Raw genomic sequence first — 20902 nt, forward strand, 5'->3', positions numbered from 1 at the left:
GCAACATACATTATCTTTTACACATCTCCCTTGGAAGCAATTGATGCTCATTCCTTCTGAGCTGTTATAGTCTCTGGCAGAGAAAAATAGGCTGTCAGGAGCATTCTAGAGCTACGGGCCCTCTGTTCTCCCCATGACACACTGGGAAGTAGATTATGGCCTTTGTGCTTGTGAAAGATTGTACAACCCTGCATTCTGCGCATTGCCCCTCTGACTGGTCTCTCCACTGCTTGGATAAAATGTATTGGGTGCTGCTGTGACCCTCTTCAAGGTGGAGCAGTTACCTTGCAGATTTGATAATGCTCATGCGCTGCTGTATTTCTCATATAGTGTGCATGCTACTGTCATTTTTCATGAGCTGAAATAAGTCATTACAAGCTGCAGAAAGAAAATGTCACATGGTTATTGCCTTACAAACTTATGCCACCTGCCAGCACTGGTCAGATGAGCAGCATTTTTCGTAGTGCTCTGACTGACACTAGTATGAGGTGTACATACACACCCACAGCTTAAGAGAACCATCAGCTCAGGAACGGTTCTGGAAAGATTCCTGCCATGCTAAACAGCTTTTCAGTCAGAGTTTGTGGAGTTGCTAGTTGGAAATAATGAGGGTTCTCCTTGCAGCGGCTGTTTGATCTAACCTTGAGCACACACCTGACATTCACAACCCAGTTACTCCTGTTGGCTTTCCGCATCAAGGCAGTGCACTTCCGTTTCCATGCACTGATGGCAGCATAGCAGCGCATTTCCAAACCCTGTCTTACATCAAGAGGGAGCGTTCGCTCCTTGCCTGTTACCTGCATCAATTCTTGCTGATGCATTCAGAGCAAATTTGATCTCAGGATTCCACTGCGAGATGGAGTTGTGCATTTGACTGCAGTTGGAAGCTTCCAAATCAATTTGGGGGAGTTGCTCTTTGTGTCTTTACAGTATGTGTTAGCAGTGAGATCACGCATGATCAGATTAGAAACAGCAATAGCATTATATCAGAGTCACACAAGGCTATGACAGCATTGCCCTACAACAGAGGAGATAGCTCCTTTAGCCTCCATCTTCAGAGTATCCATGCTGTCCTGGCACTTTGGCTTACACTGAGAGTCTCCTTGAGCTGTTTGCAGGTAACCCTCTCTGGACACCCTGTCCTGTGGGCCTGCTCTGACCTGATGCTCAGTCCTGTGGCCTCCGGCCAGCAGCTGGGAGACTGCCACGATGCATAGCCCTGCTTTATTGCACAGCCTCCGTGGCCGTCCTTCTCTGGCTCTTTCTTTACATAATCCCGTGCCTGTTCTCCCCATCCATTGAAGAGCCATTTACAAGGAGATTGGAGACACTGACTTCAGAGGAAGCACTAATCAGGTCCTGCCCAATTCAGATCCCAGGCACAACACTCAAACCCTTTAAGAACACATGATCTGCCCTCTGGTGGCTAATTTTAGGTGGAATAAGTAACAGCAATACCTTGGCATGGTTTAACTCATCACTTCTGATTTAATGATATATTGTAGCACTTGAGAAAGCCTTTTCTTAAACAAATGCAAGTGTTTAAAAAAAAAAAAGTCATGTGTGTCCTGGTCTTACATACTTTCAATTCTTAACACCAAAGGTCTAGTACCTGCAATACAACTAAATAAGATACATAAATATATTTACCTATTTTTTTTACAGAGATTTGACTAAAAATTTAGGCAGCAAAAGGGCATGAGAGTAGAGATCAAAATCTGTAGTCTGTGCTAAGTTCATCATAAATTTCAGCCCCTACAGGCTGAATCCTGTAGCTGCTGAAACTTGCAGGCTACCTTCATTTTTTACAAGGCAGTAGAACAGCAGTGGATCAGTGTCCCCCCTGCCTCACCTATGCGCTGCCTCCACACTCTGTGCTGCCCTTCCCTGCACTGCTTTGCAGATTCCTGCCCAAACCTCTTTCCTTTGCATCCAGCACTCTCTCCTCCACGTCTCCGCTCCCAAGCAATGCCTAGAGTATTTGTTTGTTTGCTTTTTTCCCCCCTTCTGTTTTTTGGGGGATTGGAGGAGGGTTTGGGGGGGTTTATGTTTGCAGACAAAACCAGCTTGAAAACCCTCCCAGTTAGCCTGTCTGATGGGAGTGCTGCAAGACATTCCTCTGTATTTGACTGCAAATACAGAAACTTCAAAGTAAATGAGAACACACTTACTGGCATGATTAAATACTCACCTAAATATGTATTTAAGAACCTTCACAGCCTTGTGAAACCAATATATTTCCAAAATGTTTCCTCACTGACAGCAGAATTCAGCAGTTTCATTTACCGTAATCTCTGCCCAAAAGCAGCCTCAGCAAGATCAGCAAGGTTGTTTGGAAGCTCAGATCACAGCAGAATTCAAAACCAAATGCATTAACTGACCAAAAGGTTTGAAATACGACCTTGCCATTAAAAACACTGCAGTGTATTTGAGCAACACATATGGCAATTAATGCGATGGTAGAGGAGTTCCTAATAATGACAAGTTCATAAAGGATATTAAAACTAGAAAACTTGCTTGGATAATAGGTATGCAAAAACTTGAGTAATCATGTACTATTTGCCTTGTGTTTGCTACAAAAACCAATGGGACGACGGACAAACCCACCTGAATAGCTCTAACAAGCAGAAGCAAGTTTGGAGTTTGAAGAGGAAAGGTGTGTATACCATGAGATGTCTCTCCAGCTATTTGTTATGTTTTAGCCATTTGGTGAATATTAATAATTTCATTTCTTCTCTAGTTTGTAGGGAATTTACAGTACCAATGCAGTTTCTTTCCCCTTTAGGAAGTTATTCAGTATTTATGTTGTTTGTACAGGATTTTTCTGGACTAGACACTACACCGATAGTATTTTCACATTACTTAAGTAGCCCAGTTTTTAGAGAAAAAGTGAATTCTTTCCCACCTTCTCTTGTTTTCACCCAATTTCAGAGAATTCAGAGAATGCATTTCACCATTTCTGAAAATTAGGCCAATAATGACCAGACTTACACTCATACTGGTTACCGCCTGGCATTCAGCTGATTGACAATGCAGGGATTTGTTGGGTAGGAAACCGTTACGCTTCCTGTGCAGTGCGTTTGTGCCGCGGTTTGCACGCAGAATACGGAGATCAGTTAATGCGGCATCAGCCGAAAGATTACCCTTGCACTCAGCTATCCCCTTACAGCTCAGGCCGTAATTCCTGTGTGAAGAGTTTATAAAATGTTGTGGAGACCAGTAAGGAACAAACACTGTTATTCAGAAGGAAGGGAGAAGACAAGTGAGACTCCTCTAGAAGAGCCTTAGTCATTGGGACTCCCATCCAGCCAGGTTCATCCTGAGTGGGAGGGACCACTAAGTCTTTTGTGCTTCTGCCTGTTGCACACACAGGGCAGCAGAAACATCCCAGCAGTATTTCGACAGAATCGCTCGGTAGGAGAGCGCTAGACTCTCCCTAAACACGCAGGATTTCCTAGGTAACCATTCAGCTGGCTTCTGTGCACAGCCGCAGCCTACCTGCAGAGGCTGCATGCCACATGTTATACGTACGTATTATCAAGGGCACTGTGACTAGATTCTTCCCTATCAGAAATACCAGATCTTCAGAATGTAACTGTGGTTAGGAAAAGCAGTGGATCACTCAGTGGAAGATCAGTCACTGGACAGCAGTTAACTGAACAGTTTGATGTAACAGCTGAGGAGAGGCCAAGGTTCCTTTCCATTGCAAAATATTTTGTAGTAATGCCTCTGTCTAGAGTTGTAGCTGGGCAGCACAGTGTTGGATTTCAAAGAGATCAGTATTACCCAGACAGCTCTTTTTTTCAGCCAGTAAGTGCATCTAGTCAGCTGTCCTAAGGACGTCTGGCCTTTCTAAGAACAAAGTTAGAGTTTTGGTAATCTCACTGTGGAAATGGCATCCTGAGGCAGGGCCAGAGCCCCGTGGAATGGGGTCAGAGAAATGTGATTACTCTAGAAAATACCAGAGCACAGAATATTAGTGTTTCTGTCTTGAACTGTCATTACAGATATGAACTGCAGCACTCAGTGGTGAACTCTCTGCTTGCTCCTCACTTGTCTTTGCAAGTCAGCAGAGCCAGGACATTTCTGCATTACTTGCTGTCATTAGCTGTAAGAGTCTCATGGGAAACCAAAGTAGTACATCGCTACACGAAATTCTCAAGAGGCCTCTGTCACACACAGAGGCATTTTGGAGAACCGGACTGGTTAACCCTTACTGGACGCTCCTTGTACATAACCCTTAAACCTTAGTGCCTGCCTTCTCCAAACTGAATCCCTTAACACCTTGTAGTTTCAGAATGTGATGCTCATTATATTCATTCTAACGAAGGAAGTGCTGACAGATACCAAATGGGGCAAGAAATAGTTAAATTCCAACTTACTACCTGAGCGTTATGTTTATTTTAGTGACAGTATGCTGTGAAGCACTGGGATATCCAGAAAGAGCACTTCTGATAGAATAAATATGCTGTCTTTTGTAATTTTATGTTCCTTCTTTCATTTATATTTTTCAGCAAAAGGATCGATACTATCCCAAAGACATTAAAATAAAGCTGAATCTACAGAACAGAGCTCAAGTTATCTGCTGGATAAGCAGTCTTTCCCCTTTCCTTAAAACAATAAGTTCCAAATTGCTTTTCCCTGAACAACTTTCTCCCATGTTCCAATTTCATCTATGTGAAGCTTTCCTCACTTCTCTTCTGGATCTTCTTTAAAACCCTAGATGTCACCTGCCTCAGAACAGTCATTCATTTTAACAGTAACAGCCAAAGTCCCTGTTTTTTTACAGCATGAACCACAGCAGAAGCAGAAGAATGAAAGATGAAGAAACATGAAGAGGAAAGCTTACTTTTAGAGATCATCTGATAGCTCCAGACCTGGGTTTCTTGCATTCTGTGCCAAGCCCTAAAGGGCAGAACAACCATCACAGATTTTTTGCATTTCACCTTTTTCTCTTTCAGTCTACATTTAAATCCAGACAAAATTCTTCCTCTTTTTCACCCCCCAAACTACTATGAGTGTCAGGCAAAGTTACTCAGTTGTGATTGCCAACTTGTTCTTTGCCTGCTTCAAGGGGAATCTGTTGAGCCCTGGCAGCGATTGATGACTGAGGGACTGACCAGACTTGATTAGAAACTGCCAGCTGAGTGGCAAGTAATTGATGCAGCTAGTTATTCATACCGGCATCCCAGGCACTGGCGGAGATAAGGGAGCCCAATGCATGACTGAATGGCAGACACAGGCACTGATCCAGTCCACGTGTCTGCTCAGTGTCTTGTGTTGAGAAAAAGAGGGAGAGGGTGTTGCCTTCCTCCCCTCCCCTTTTTCATTTTTAGCTCTTTTACCAAGAAGGATTTCCTTTACCCAAGACTGACATTGCAATGAGCAATCAGTGCCGACTCCACTAAACATTCCAGTTCCTTTTTCACCTCTAAGCTAACCTTCAATCTGTTTTCCCTTCAATTTCTTGACATAGTTATGCTAATCCCTTCAGCAGCGGGAACTTCACCAACATTACACAGAAAGTTTTCCCCAAGATTGCATATCCTTGTGATTGAATGAGAGAGAGAGAAGTACATTCTGTTTTCAGAATAGTAGTAACAATGGCCCTGGGAGATCGTTACTGAAGTTGCTTAGTTTTGGACCTGGATATACCTCCGCCTGTAGATAAACCCCTTCCTACTCCTGCCATATTAATAATGCAAAAAGAAGAGATAACATGAAAAGCATCTACAAGAACCTTTTAAACAGCTGACCTACACTTTTGGGAAACATTAAAGTAGTATTTGATTGTATACATTTAGTATATGTGTTAACTCACCACAGTGTGGCAAAGAAAAATGTAATTACATGCTGTTGCGTTACTGCTCTTTACCCTAAGATTAACGTAGTTTATAAAGGTGAATTAGTCTGGTTTAATGAGCGTAATGAAAGAAGTGGCAGTGTTTTCTACTCTGGTATCATCCCCAACGTGTAGGTGAAAATAAGCAAAAGCTTTGCAAGGTTAGAGGTCACTAATTGAGATGGCTAAATACTTTTTCCCGGGTAATACTCTTAATTGAAGACAATGTTTAATTAGGCAGAAATAAGCAGCTCTAATTTAAAAGGTAAACTGAAGAGGGTATTGCAGGATCTCTCTGTTAAAAGCACAGCAGAAAATTAACACTTTTTTTAAAAGAAAGTGTCTTGCCAGAATCTTAACTCCTCCTTGCCCCCTTCCAGCTTTCTGCTCTTTCTCATTTAGCCAGTGCAGTTGTTGAACTTTTCCTGTCATTGAGAGTCCTTCATACAGAAGGAATAGGACATTTGAACAGACCAGTATGGAGTTAGCAGTATGCAACATGATGCTGTTAGAGTTCTTCACAATTTTCATTTTTTTGATATGTTTCAAGATTTATTGATGAAAAAATGTAATATTTTTTACCATCTGTTGAATAATGGTAATGCTGTCTTACACTTGAGGATATATTTCAGCTATCAACTTTTTGCTTCTTAAAAAGAAATCAGAATACTTTCAGTTCTCAAATTCGAAACCATTGTGATACTGTCTAATATTACTGCAGCCTGGAGATTTCTGTGACCAATTACTTACATGAATGCCATTCTATACTCTGTCATTTCTTTGGTGTCCCTGATTTATCTCTCAAAGCCTTTATGACTTTACGTTTGGCTTTTATGTAGAAGCAGAACAGGTCATGTGGTTATCCAGAGGCATTAGTATGGTAATTTTCTTCAAGTTGAGTAGGTGGAAATAATTAATGGACTGCTTTATTGATGTACATAGATAGCTGATTCTCTCTGTGGTTTCAATTCCCAGCTTCAATAAAGTAGCTTGAGATTTTATCTGAGGGACCAGTAATTACACAGGGCAAGAATAATTGCTGCACAAATACAATCTGATTGTGTTTTATGCTATTGCCAGGGCTGACGTTAAAGCTTAAGTATATAAACAAGGATCTGCTGCATGAATAAGTTGACTCCTTTTATTTAAACTCAAACTCTAGAGTAACTTAAATTCAGCAAATCTTTGCTCTTGAAGTTGAACAAACTTCAAAGCCGATGTTGCAGTCTTAGTGTGGTGCAACGCAGAAGTAACTCCACTGTCTTGACTAGACTCCGTCTCCTATTACTGACAGTGACCAGTAGCAGATACCTTGGGAAAAATAAGCACCCTAAAAATTGGATCATATTCATTACTATTTATCTGTCAGACTGATGCAGATTTTATGTATTTTGGCAATTCAAGTGACTGTGATAGTGATTGATCCCAGAATTCTGACTGACCCTAATGAATTTGTTCATTTTATCAATTGATACTAGAAGTCATTTTTCTGATGCTTGATTTTGAGACAATGTCTTAGATTTATTCCCCATAAAGAAGCTCCTCTGTGGGCACCTCCCTTTGTAAACAATGAGGAGTGAACTGAATCAGCTTTGCTGCTGCATTGTCTTTCACATGCTCCTTTTGCACCTCGATCATCAGCTGGCCCTACAGACTCAGGCAGAATCCTTGCCTCTCATATATTTCAAATGAGTTATTAGCGGCTTTTATGCCTTTAGCAAATTGTACTTCAGTGTCTTCTTTTTGCTTGTCGTATTTTAGTTTTATATTTAGCTTGTCAGAGCTTATAATCTTTTCCATTTTTCTTATTTGGACCCCATTTTATGAAGGATACTCTCATTTCTTAGCCACCTCCTTTAATTTTCTGTTGAAACTTGCTGGCTTCTTGGCCCTATTTAAACAAAGGCTTGGAATAAACACATAACACCTTAAGACTTAGTTTATATTCTGGCAATCCCACTGTCCATTTTACCATTTAGGTGGGGTTTTTTTAACCAAGCTTCCTCGTTTTTATGTAGTTTTTCATTGGATTACATAAAAATTTACTACTTACGGGTTTTCATTCATATAAAGATGCTGAATTCAAGGTAGTAGATCTATTATATGAAGTGTTGCTTATCTAATTACTTCCTAAACAGGGTCCCTGCATTGCTCAGACCTAAATTGGAGGTTGCTTCCTCAGTGGAAGGTTTGCACAGCTAACACTATTTTAATGTCCGACATCCTCCAAGTGCCCAGTGCAGGAAGCATGATCATCAGATCAGTGAGACACAGGGTAGACAGGAGGTTGGGAGCAAGGCAATCTCCACTTGCGTCTAGTTCTGAGGATGGCACCTTTTTTAAAACATGATTTTCTCCGAGATATCTTACTATCTATTTATTTCCGGCTATCTCATTTATCTCATTCACTTATATCAGGGAACACAAGGAACATAGTAGAAAGTCTACAGTGTTTTTCCCTCAGTTTGGAAGCCGTACTGAGAAACACAGGGATATTTCCTGGATATTACAAAACTCTGCAATAATAGAAATCATTTGCCTACAGTGCACGAAACCTGCCTGCCCTTTGCTTCTGTTCCCAGAGCAGCAATAAGTCATGTGTGTTGCAAGGTTAAGCACTTAACAAAAGTTAGCTTAACAAACATAAGCTGTGAGTTGAGGATGTGAGAAGCCAGGAAGGTAACACAAGTGTATGAACAGGAGCGCAGAGCAGGGAGACGGGGAAACTTAGGATTCTTTGAAAACTGAACAACTAAGAATGGCTCCTGCCAGCGGTTCATTGAGGCACAGAATAGAGAACAGAGCCTTAAATCAGACAAAAAGCTGGGAGAGAGATGGGGTTTTATCCTAAATAAATTCTCGTATGCTTTATAGCTTAGATACAAAGATGATGATTTTGGTGTAGAAACCTGGCAGAGCTACTCTCTGCAACTGCAGGCACATTTCCAAGTAAACACAGGTATCTTTAAGGACTCCCTAGATTGTGAAGTTGAGAACTGATGGGGTAATGCTGCACCAGGTAGGGCACAGCCTTCTAGTCTTTCACAGTCATTTCAGAATGGAGAACACAGCCAGGACTTGAACATAGCAGACAGACAGCGCCCAGGGTGGCTTGGCTGCCAGATGAAGCCCCAGGAGCACTCTGTCCCCCGAGCCGGCTGTGCTGGGAAGCGCAGAGTCATCTCATCCCACTCCAAGTGACACATCTGTTCTCTTCTGAGCCAGACCAAACTATTTCAGTCAGCACATCACAAGGACTCTTTGGGAAGTGGCTCAGAGCAATTCTTGCTACAGACTCTTTATGGCTTTGCTAAGGGCAAGACGCAGAAACAGAGCATGAGGTAGAACTCTGAGAAACTTCTTTATAAGTAGGCCCTTGACAGCCAAGCAAGCAATTAGGAGACACTGCTTAACTGTCCACAACCCTTTCATGACCTAGACTTTTGAGTCCAGCATCTTTTTTTTTTCCTAAGATCAAGTAATATTTAAGGTGTCATACACAGCATGCACCTCTGATCCTATACTGGGGAAAACCACTGCCTCCTTTCACAACATGGATGCGGACTGTTACATGTCCATCCCCACACGCTGTAGGCAGTACCATTATGCTTATCTGCAAGTTTGCTGTAGCTAGAGAAGGGCATCCTTCTCGGCCACTGTTCAGTCATTCCTTTTCTCTGGAGAGGGGAGGCTTGTATTTGTTTAGGCAAATCCTTGGTGCTCACCACTAGGAGAATAGCATTCAATCCTTATTTTATGGTTCCAGCTGCTGTTATTTCACTGTTGTTATGGATAGGTTTGGTAAAAGCTATCAGAATCCCTCATTCTATTGTGTCATGCTGATACTAGAGCATCTTCATATATCTCAGTAGAAGTTGTTCCCAGTAAATTGAAAAAAAAACCAAACCACAAAAGCAGCTGCAATAAGATACAGACTGAATAAGGATGTCAGAGATTTTTGCATAGACATAAAATACAAGTAATCCCCCTCACCTTCTCCCCATAAAACACACAAAGGCTGTTGTCCATAGTGTGCCAACACACAGCAGAAATAAACTTCGCATTTATCCAGTTTTCCTTCTGTTATGAGAAGGCTGAAGGCATGACATTGATCAGGCAAAAACTTATCACCTTATGTGTGTAACATGTTTGCAACAAATCAGCTCTCAAGCAGTATAAATTCAGCAGGATTTATAGACGAAGGCAGAGTTGACATGATCAGTCTGCAAGAACTTCTAGTAGAATAACCAGTAGCTAGAGAACCTTGTTAAATGAGACTGTAGGCTGGGATGTGGGCTGCATGTAAACGAGCTTGTAAGAGTAGCTCCTGTACAGCACAGGAGCCAGGCTGCTGTCTAAAATGCTCCAGGGGTCCACACACACGGATGCGGCACATTCCCACTCATACGTGACTACATTATTATGGAAACACCAGCGCAATTGTGGGGAGGGAAATACCGTTTCATTAATGACTTAACCCCTAGTAAAACCTCGTCTGTTAGCTGAGCTTGATTAATAAAATAAATATTTTCCTATGTTTTCCTAGATTCAGACAGTAATTTCTTCAGACTAAACAGTTAATTCAGTACTTGTATTTAATTTAAGCCTTGGTTTCCTACATGAAGCCTCCTTGGATTTTTCCATTACAGTCTGAACACTTTTCTTTTACTTTGAGCATCTAAGCAGCAGCACTAATTACTTTAATTAAATGTAATCAGACATTAATATTGCATAATATCCCCATCCACTAGTTAACTTAGGCACACAGTCTTAGGTCAGTCATCCTTAATTGACCCCCAGTTGAAGCCTAAGCAAAGTCATTCTGATCAGTGGAGTAGATTTAGCGTTGCTGAACTTTCTTTCTGACTAGCCGTACATAACAGCGCTAGCGACAAGAAGCTATCGGAGAGATTCTTAAGCATGAGCTTCCCAGGCATTTAGAAAGAAATCAAAGATTGCAACACAGACTTAAGTGTCTGGTGACAAGTCTAACCTTTGCAGTGCAACATCACAATGTTGGAGCTCCACCTCTGTGACTTTCAGGTGACAGGCTGGTGTGACAGGCATTGCCCGGACGGCAAGGTTTCCCTGTCAAAAACAGAAACATTATAAACCATCCCCTCATAGCAGCTATTTTCCAGTGCAGCCTTTTAGGACAATCCCAGTTACATCATAAATTCTTTAAGCAATAGAAACTTGAAGATAATGGGGACTGCCCTGTTTCGCTTGCCATTTTATTCTACTTACCATGTCTAGTTTGTTTGTTTATTTTTAAGAAGCTTGCTAAAGAATTATTATACCAGTACCAAGAGTATTTCTGCCCGGAAGATTTTTGTAGTAATACTAGAAAATATTCAAGCAAGATTTCCCTTTTAATATTTTCCCTCTTGAACCTACACCTCTACACTTTCATCATTCATTTATTTTTTTAAATAACAACACAGGGGGGTTTATCAAGGGAAATCAGGCTATCTCAATTAACCTGAACTTTTGTTTTAGGCCTCTGTATAAAGAGGGATTTTCTCTCTGACAAAACCTGAAGTGAGATCCTATGGTATTTCTCTTAAGAAAAAGCACAAATAATTAAGGGTGCTCTGGTTTATTTTTAACTGCATTACATTTATTTTATTCTTTTTCAAAGCATTACCACTCTCATTTAGCATACTCTGGGAGCTTCCATAGTCTTGTAAGTCTCCAGTGGAAATGGGAATTGACTGGTAGAGTAAAGAGGGGAACCAAAGAAGGTTTTAAGACCATACTGCCAGTTCATTTTTCTGCTCATACAAGGTTTCTCTTATTTTAAAGGCCTTCCAACTGACCTTCTAGGGGGTAGTTGCACACAGGGTTTGTTATTTGAATAAGAGGTTACTGACAATATTTGATCCGGCCATTTGCCATTCTGGCCACTTTGGGTGCTATTCCCTGGTCTTTGCTCTCCTAGAGCCAGAGAGCATTACACCATCAGCCCTCCTGATAGATTTCATGCAATCCATACTCATGTAGTTACCCATTTTGGGCTTTGCATGTGAGCTGGTTTGACTGGTCATGTCAGGTGTTAAAATATTTCACCAGTGAATTTAAGGTATTAGTAGCGCATGTTCACTTCAAGACTGTATGCAAGGAAACTTCAAGCTTTGCTGGCTGTATCATGTCCATTATGGCTGGATCCCTTCAGGGCTGTTTGAGCTCACCAGCATGAGTAGCACCTGCAGGTGCACGGACAGGCTAGCACAAAGAAGGTAAAAGCTGCAGCTGAAAATTGAGTTTTCAGATCTTTTGTAATAAAAGTAACATTAGTGGCAGATAGCTTATGAACTACTGGAACAGGCAGTTACTCAACAACTGCAAAACACTTCCCATCGCTCTGTGTAGATACTTGTGTTGAAGTTTTGCTTTACAAGCAATAGCCAAAGGTCCCTAAAGTTTATCTACTTCTGTAGAAGAGTTACATGACCCAACCAAAGTTTTACCCTTAAGTATTCTCAAGCTTTGAGGGCAAAAAGAACTGGGCTGTTTTATAAAACACAACAGGAAAACACTCACCAAGATCAGCCACTTTCCTGAGGCTGCACCCCTCAGAAGATAGTTTCCACCCGTCTCCCCTCCAAGGAACATCTTCCCAACAGGTTAAGTCTAGTACAAATGTGAGGTTCAAATCCAAGCAATGCTCTCTAGGGCTCTCAACAGACTAACCAGAAACTGCAAGCAGAAGCAAGCATTCACAGCACAAAATCCTGCATACAACTAGTTATAGCACCTGAAAAGCTTTTTATAAGCAGCTGATGGGTTGTTTTCAGCTCCACCCTCTGGGCAAAACACCTGTGCTCCTGCCCAAGGACTCAGCCACATGATCCTTCCCCCAGTCTGAGTTCATAGACTTCGTCACAACAGTTTGTAGATTAGAAGAATGCTTTGAGGCTCAAAGGTTATGAAAACTTTTAACAAAATGTAAAAAGAAAAAGCCAAAAAATGCATCAACATTTGCACCTGTGAAATTTCCACCTGCTACACAAAACTACAGAATAATTCTGATAAAGTCAAAGTTGGCTGGTATACTTTAGACCAGGACAAAGTGTGCAGAAACAAATGTAAATAAGTGCTTTGTGTATCTTGTTAGTTGCTCTTTCCTCGTTTAGTCAGAAATTTTTTTTCAGCATCCAAAGAGAAGTTCAGGTTGATCTTGTCTATAAATTGCAGATTAGATGCAAGATGAACCTCCAGCCTGCAGTTACCTAATGAGCAGCTGTATATCGTTACATCACGTTTTACTTCTTTTTCCAATTTGGGGCACAGAATCTTTGAAAGTAGCTCAGCTTGTCAGAAAATCAGGCGTCACTCCATGTTCCAAGCCATTGCACGTACAGGGAAGGAACTATCCTTCTTCACCATCAAAGTATGTATTTTCCAACAAGACTTTTTTAGAATAAAACTTTGGCTACAGGAAGGATTGGGTGAACAGAACAGAAATTAGTAGAACCTGTCTAGAGAGCAGGCCTGTTCTCTGGGATCACAATGTGTGAGCTTCTCTTAAAATACTGCTAGTTTTTTTAAAGAATTCTACTAAATATGAGCACTTTTAAAAAGCTGAGTAGAATGGAACAGATTCAGCCAAGGCCACATTGTAAGTATGCAAAATTAGCATAAGGACTAATGAGTTACATCCCTATTGCTTGATAAATATTCTGTAATACTAAGGGCAAAGGAGCTATTTATGATTGAATCTAGGATTATATCTAGGTACCTTCAGAAGAGGAGAAAAACCCCGCCTTCTCTCCTGGTACAAAAATGTATGAAACAACGTGTTTTGGTCTTTGTGTATGAAGCTTTAAATTTCAAGCACTAAATGAATTTGCCAGTTTTCACTTTCAGTGTATCTATGTAGACAGTATGACAAGTTTAATTATCTAGCTAGCTGCCTTGCATGTATTCCTCTGGTCTTTCCAGACTTCTAAACTTGCACTTTTTTCTGTTTTGCAGTTCCTTCCTTTTGGGGTTTGGTGAACTCAGCCTGGAATCTTTGCTCTGTTGGGAAAAGGCAGTCACCTGTCAATATTGAAACCAGCCATATGATTTTTGATCCCTTCTTAACTCCACTTCGCATAAACACAGGGGGAAGAAAGGTATGTGTGTATATGTCATGCTCTGGTATAAACACAACAAGTTAGTAGACTTACAAACGTTTGCAATACTTTATATTTCTAAAGCATTTACACTTTTATCTCAGTCAGCTCTGAGGCAGAATAACAACATAGTGCTTTGCAAATCACACAATTTCAGCACTACTGGAGCGAGAGCAACCATATATCGTTAGGTGTCTTCTAGCATATCTTTATATTTTCATATTAACTGTTACTTGAAACTCTGCTGTCTGGAAGAATAGCACCTCACTTAGAAACTCCACGTTTATAATTAAATTTGGTGTTCATCCTGAGTGGCATTTTAAAGGTGTTGTTTAAGAAGGCCAGGACCTTCTTTTATTCATCTAAATGAGGTTAACATTGCAGGGCAAACACATTAAGGGGTAGGAAAGGATGAATGAGAATCTTTATGTTATGAAATAAAAGGAACTGAGAGATACACCTCAGCATGGGACAGGCAGACAGACGTGTTCAGAAAGTAATCTAGTTCCTGTGTTATCTGCAGCATATTGGCACTCATAAGACTTTTTTTAATGGACTTCTCCTCACATATATTAATTAGAAAACAAAATGGCAACATTTATTTTAAGAGATCATAAGTAAATCTCCAAGGATACTGGATCAGATGGAAATGATAGGTTAGCAAAGGCTATCTTACTCATATCAAATCAGCATGATGATTTCTTGTTGAAAAATGACTGCCAGAGCCGACTGGTTTATTAATCTCTATTTCTGACCAAACCTTGCCTTGTTTACCCAGATTTGGAAAGTGTTTCTTAATAAACTGAGGTACAAAACCAGAGTCATTCTGGATTAGATAATGTGTGTACGTGTGCCTGAGGCACGTAGGCTTCTAGGCTAGTCCATGTAGATGAAAGGTGGAGGCGGGAAACAATCTTGACACAGTGATGCTCTGCAAATGGGTGGAGATTGTTGCCTGAGGTATGTGTACATATAGAGCCACTGCTGATAGATGCTAATCAGTGATCATATCCCCCCTTTGTTATACTATATCTAAGTTAGGTTAGGAGCTACAAGGTTTTTATTGTGGTAAAAACCTTAAGTTCAGTGTTTCTACAAGTTTTCGCAACTCAGACGTTGAAGCGTTGTGCTAATGCATGTGTATAAGTCAAAATAATTCACAAGCAATTATTTCTGACTATGAAACTGAAAAACATTCAAGCATGTGCATTTGTGCTTGCTGACCCACTGCTCAGAAGCAGGACTGAAACTGTTGTATGTCAGTGAAAAAGTGCAGAAAGATAACGAACCTAAACAATGAAAGCGGATTTGGATCGCAAGCATGTTTCACTTTTAATAATCTCATGCTCGTATCAATAGCATAGTCAGGGACATTCTACTTACATGGTTTAAAAAATTATTTTCTGTTAATTCATTTTTTCTCTTTATGTTTACTAAAATAGTTATACTTCCTAAAAATTAAGAGTACAGACAAATTTTAGATATAGCGCGCAAGAAAATTTTGGCTCCTAAATTGCCATTCAAAACATTTCAGAAAACAAACTGATCCTAATGATTGTCCGTAATGATTTTTCTTTCACTGAAGAATGCATTCACAGTACGGATGTTTGAGGCCAATCCTCACATAACTAAGTTATCGGTTCTGCTTATCCAACTGGAGCAGATATTTTTCAATTCTAGAATTATTTCATAAATAAAACGCCTTGAACCCGTTAGCATTCATGGAAGTAGTCATTAGTTCTTAATGGCTTTGTGTTGCTGCCCTTATGTCGGGGTGCTTACAGGATATTTTAGAGATTTTGTTGCTTATTTCACGCAGGCAGTTCTCTCTCATTCAATCTGTAATACAGAACAATGCAGATGAAAGGGTGGTGTGACTTACAATATCGGAACAAGCAGAGACTCTAGCAAAAGGTTATTCCAAAACGATTTATCTCCTCCTGTTGTCCTGACAAATGAGATTTCTGCTGGAAACAGCATGAGATGTTCGGAATTTGCTCTGTACGTCCCACTGAGGTTCTGGTGGCATGTGTGTACATACATTGGAATTGATGTAAGCTTCATCACAGAAATGATAAAATGGGGGTATCGACACTTACTGAAGGACCGTAATGCCTCCAGCTATGGCCCAAATTGCAGGGTAACACACACATTTTGCTTTTTAAACAGAAATGCATTGAGGTTTTCCATTTTTGTGAGAAGGAGTTTTATTGATTCTGCTATTTATGTAAAGGCTGATTTCAGATTATTTCTACGTTACAGTGTGACTTAATATGAAAGTCAAGAACAAAATTACATGGAAGTAGTCAGTGGGTCAAAGCCAGGAGTTTCAGAATATTTGGTATCTTTAGCAATTCTAAGAATTCAACTGGGTTTTTGTACCAGCTCAGGATGAAGCAAATATCTGATTATTAACAAAATATCAGAGCACCGATGGCCCGGGAGATGCTATGTCAGTAATGAGGTGTTCGTACCACACTCAAAAATATTATCCTGCTGCTGTCAAACAGGGGTGGCCTCTATCAGGTGACAAGAACAGGATTTGTTCTGGTTGTGGTTTGTCTGTTTTAAAGAGGTTTCTAAAATGGTTGAACCAAAATTCTTTGAGGAACAGATTGCAATTTTAATGCCTTAAAAAACATTCGTTGCTCATAGTTAAGGCTTCAGTGAGGATTTGATTTGGCAGGTAGTATATTTGTGTTCACTGTTTTGGTAATGCTTTTTATATGTTAAAAATGGAGGTGTGTTTCATATGGGCTGAAGCACTTCAGTTTTCAGGGCAATGAACCAATTGATTTAGCAGCCAGGGAATTTCTTAGCCAAGACGTAACTGATTGTGCTGTACACGAAAGGATTTTATGGAACTGATCCTATGAAAAAATTGTGAATAAATAGAAAAAGGATTTGATATGGTTTCAAATCAAAGTTGTAATAAGCTAGCTCACATGCATAGTGAACAAGGGAGACAGCTAGTTGCACACAGAGTCAAAACTGTACACCGCTTTTGAAAAGGGAGCTGGGAGGAGAGTCAAGCCTTAACAGAGAGCTAGATGGAAAGAAACCTTCAGTACAGTTAGTCTTGGAACCGTAACTTCAACTTTTTATTATTTTTTTTCTACTAAAGTAGAAATCAGTTTGAGTTCTGATTTTGAAAACAACATTTCTACTTCTGTGCCTCACTTTTGAAATTAACTTGAGAAGGAACAGAAGAGGTTCACCCACAGGAACAGAATCCAAGACCAGTCTATAGAAATTCAAATAACACATATGTCCTGGTTTTGGCTGGGATAGAGTTAGTTTTCTTCCTAGTAGCTGGTACCGTGCTGTGTTTTGGATTTAGGATGAGAACAGCGTTGATAACACACACGTTTTACTTGTTGCTAAACAGTGCTTACACTAGTCAAGGACTTCTCCAGCTTCCCACGCTCTGCAGGGGGCACAAGGAGCTGGGAGGGGGCACAGCCAGGACAGCTGGTCCCAACTGGCCAAAGAGATATTCCATACCATATGACGCTATGCCCAGTATATAAACTGGGGGAAGTTGGCTGGGGGAAGCAGCGATCATGGCTGGGGGACCAGCAGCATCGGTCAGCGGGTGGCGAGTGGTTGCATCACTTGGGGTTTTTTTTCCCCTGGGTTTCATTTCTCTCTCTTTCATTATTTTCCTTTTCATTATGATTATGGTATTTTAATTATTAAAGTGTTCTTATCTCAACCCACAAGTTTTTACTTTTACGCTTCCAATGCTCTCCCCCATCCCACCAGAGTGCGGGGAGTGAGCAAGGGGATCTGTGATGCTGAGACGCTGACCGGGGCTGAACCAGGACGCCTGGGTGATGCCAGAACTGACCTAGTACTTCCTCTTAACTCTTTCGTTCCTTAGCAGTCCTTTCTCTTCGGCCTTTATTTTTGAGGGTGGGGAGCATTGCTTAATTTCTGTAAACCAGTTAACTGATTAGTTCTCAATTTCCACATCAGCAGACCAAAAACTGTTCCAAACCATTCCATTACAGAACTTATCGCTAAGGATTGCACCGTAAGTACGTACCTTCCTAGCTGATTCCATTGCAGAGTGTGTTTTATTTCAGTATTAGAAATGGAAGGTGTTTTAGTAAACTAGATTGAGCCTTTCCTACAATTATTTAGAGCACTTGGGAATAAAAATATAATTTTCTTGTTCGTAAAGAAAAGGAATGGTCTGAAAGGGGAGTGTGAAGGACAATATCGCAGCCTACAAGGGGAGGAAAGTACAGCCTGTGGCCTGTTACACAGCGGGTGACTTAATAGTTACTTCTGACCTGAGGCTGAGAAGAAACTTCTCATTCCATTCAGGAGCAAAAGGGATGGCAATGCAATTTGCCAAATATTTATACTGCTTTGATCCAATTTTTCACAATAAAGCTCCGGTGAGCAATAATGTATTGCTTTATGTGCTGTCCAGTGATTGCAGTGCGGTAGCGGGTCATGCGATTTACAGTTCAAGCATCATCAGATGTTATTCTGGATTGTGTTGTGTTATTTTGTATGTTTGTGCTTCTCCATTTCCTGAGACAGTGGCTTTTCAGGTCCTGAAGGCTGAATATCATTGGTACAGATAATTGGATTTCAAGATCCAGAATCTTGGCACAAGATATTTAATGAGTTTACATGCAAATAAATTCCCCAGAAGAAATGCTGCTTTTGAGGAAGCTCCCCAAGTTTCAGTTCTCTCTCAGGCTCAGCTTTGTCTCTTGATTATCCATTTTAGTGAATATAACATGCAGCCCATTTCAGATAAACAGCCCTTTTTTAATAAACAATACCAACTCTTATTAATATGCAAATCACAGTCCTCCACTCTGTCACAAAGAAAAAGACCATTTTACTTCCTCTGCTTTTTTCCTTTGGATTCACATAAGCATCAAGGCAATCAGCACCAGGAAAACCGAATAACTTTACTGATGAGCCGGCGTAGTCTGGTGTCGTGTAGGCATCAAGGACTGTGGGTTTCGGTCTCCACAGCAGGGCTTTCCGGACTGCCACGGATGACAGCAGTGGATGAACAAACCACCACCCTTCCTGCTGAACTCGTCCTCCGCTGGCATTTCATCCTCCATTCACCAGTGCTGGCAGTCTGTCCTCTCCAAAAGCTCTGCTCTCGGCCCCCCCAGATTTGCCCCTGACTTGCCTGTAGCCCACCTGCCTTTCATCTCCTCAATCTCTGTGGACTTCATTTCAAGAGCCCTATTTCCAAGATTCTTTAAGACTGAACTACAGTTCTGGGCCATACTTTTTCTTTTCTCCTAAAAACATGTTAAGTGTTAGCCTTTGCTTTAGACACTAAGTGCATCCCTGCCAAATAATTAAACCTTGTCACTAAGTGATGCCATGTGTTACTAATAATTTTAGGTCATGCTCAAGGACTTAGATTGTGGGTTAACGTGGGTAAAGTTCTGTTTAAAATCACTTTATTTTGAAGACAAAGCTGGCCATTGTACCTGAAGTTGACCTCTGGGGAAATAAACAAATCGATGTCTGCTGGCCGAGGGCTGTTCCATACCTGCTCTAGCTCAGTGGGCATAAATGAAAGTTACTCAGTAAGATCCATAAGTCTTCCTTCTCGTATGGGACATTAATGAGTGCTATCACGTATTATTTAAATTAATATCTTTATAAATAATCGGTTCCTTCTATGCATCACAAGATAATGGTGATATTTAGCAGTTCCTAAACTAAAACAGGATAGGAGAAAAGAGATTTATGAATTGAAATCAGTTAAATGGTTTCTCTGCCAGCTAGTTCTGATTCCATGCTGTTCAATCAATTCAGAGTATTACTAGCATTTTTCTCAAGAGTGCAATATATGACAACTGCCAAGCTTTGCTTTGGTGATTACTAAAAGGACAGATACTGGTGTGAACCATATTTCAGCACTGCAGGAATATAAAAAATGAATTGTTAGAAATGGTCCAGGAGGAATGGATAGCAGTAAGACATCGATGTCATCTGTAAACTGATTTGTGATGAATTTTTAGAGGGCTTAATAATATGATGTTTTGATTTAGAGCGGCTTTAGAAAGTCAAAAGTCCAATGCAAACGTCAAAAACTTTAATGAATAAAAAATGAAATCCAGAATTGCTGCTTAAATAATTGTTTAACATTTCTAATACTTCTACAGCATTGCATGTTCTCAGATGTGTTAGTAAGTGAGCACAGGATGACACCAGGAGGTTAAAGTAACTTGTGTATTCGTCCTCGTCACTGACTTTAGAACAGCAAAAAATGCTGACGACTATTTCAGAGGTGCTTGCAGACTTTGCTGTTAGTAGACCAAATATAGGGAAAAACACATATTCGGGGTCTAGATCTGCCTCTATACTGGGACTTCTGTTTCCTTATCACTTCAGTGATCTTTCTTGACATTGAATGAATTTGGAATATGTGGGGACTCAGATGTGCTTCTTGGCGTATTTTAAATTTCTGGTTGTCTGTGATAGTGGAGCACCACTGCATCACAGAAGAGACCTGAATGGGCACAAGAACGCTTTCCTATGGCATCTTCATGGTGTCAAGGATTTTTGCCCCAGTATAACTACCCTGCTTGACATTTAATCTTGTCCAGTGTCATAAAACAAGCTCACTTGTCTGCCAGGGGAAATTTCCTAGGAGACCCGAGATTTGGCAAGCAGTGATTCAGCGGGCTTATTCCACAGGCTATATCGTACCCCGTTGTAGAGCTCAGGATGTGCTCTCATTTTGGCAGCAGTACATTTCAAATCACATGTTAAACTGTATCTCAGCTGCAGTTGTGTAGTAATTCAAAGCAATCCATGGTATCCTTGCAAAGGTGGGTGTGCTAACCCTGGAAATACATTCAGTGGGATGTTATTTGGAACATCAAGAGGACGTGCTGTTATGGACATGGGGCAGTAGATCCATTAGAACGTTAGGGAGTCTGTG

At 40.7% G+C, this 20902-nt stretch overlaps 1 protein-coding gene across 2 annotated transcripts in view; it reads left to right on the plus strand.

Moving 5' to 3' along the window:
* Nucleotides 1–20902, plus strand: part of CA10 (carbonic anhydrase 10) — a 207507-nt gene that overhangs the window by 68590 nt on the left and 118015 nt on the right. For both annotated transcript variants that reach the window (XM_075111227.1, XM_075111228.1), the window contains exon 4: nt 13820–13962. In XM_075111227.1, coding sequence (XP_074967328.1) covers nt 13820–13962 — 143 coding nt within the window. The remainder of the gene's footprint in view (nt 1–13819; nt 13963–20902) is intronic.

This window comes from Phalacrocorax aristotelis, chromosome 16 (assembly GCF_949628215.1).
Source record: "Phalacrocorax aristotelis chromosome 16, bGulAri2.1, whole genome shotgun sequence".
NCBI classification, from domain to species: domain Eukaryota; kingdom Metazoa; phylum Chordata; class Aves; order Suliformes; family Phalacrocoracidae; genus Phalacrocorax; species Phalacrocorax aristotelis.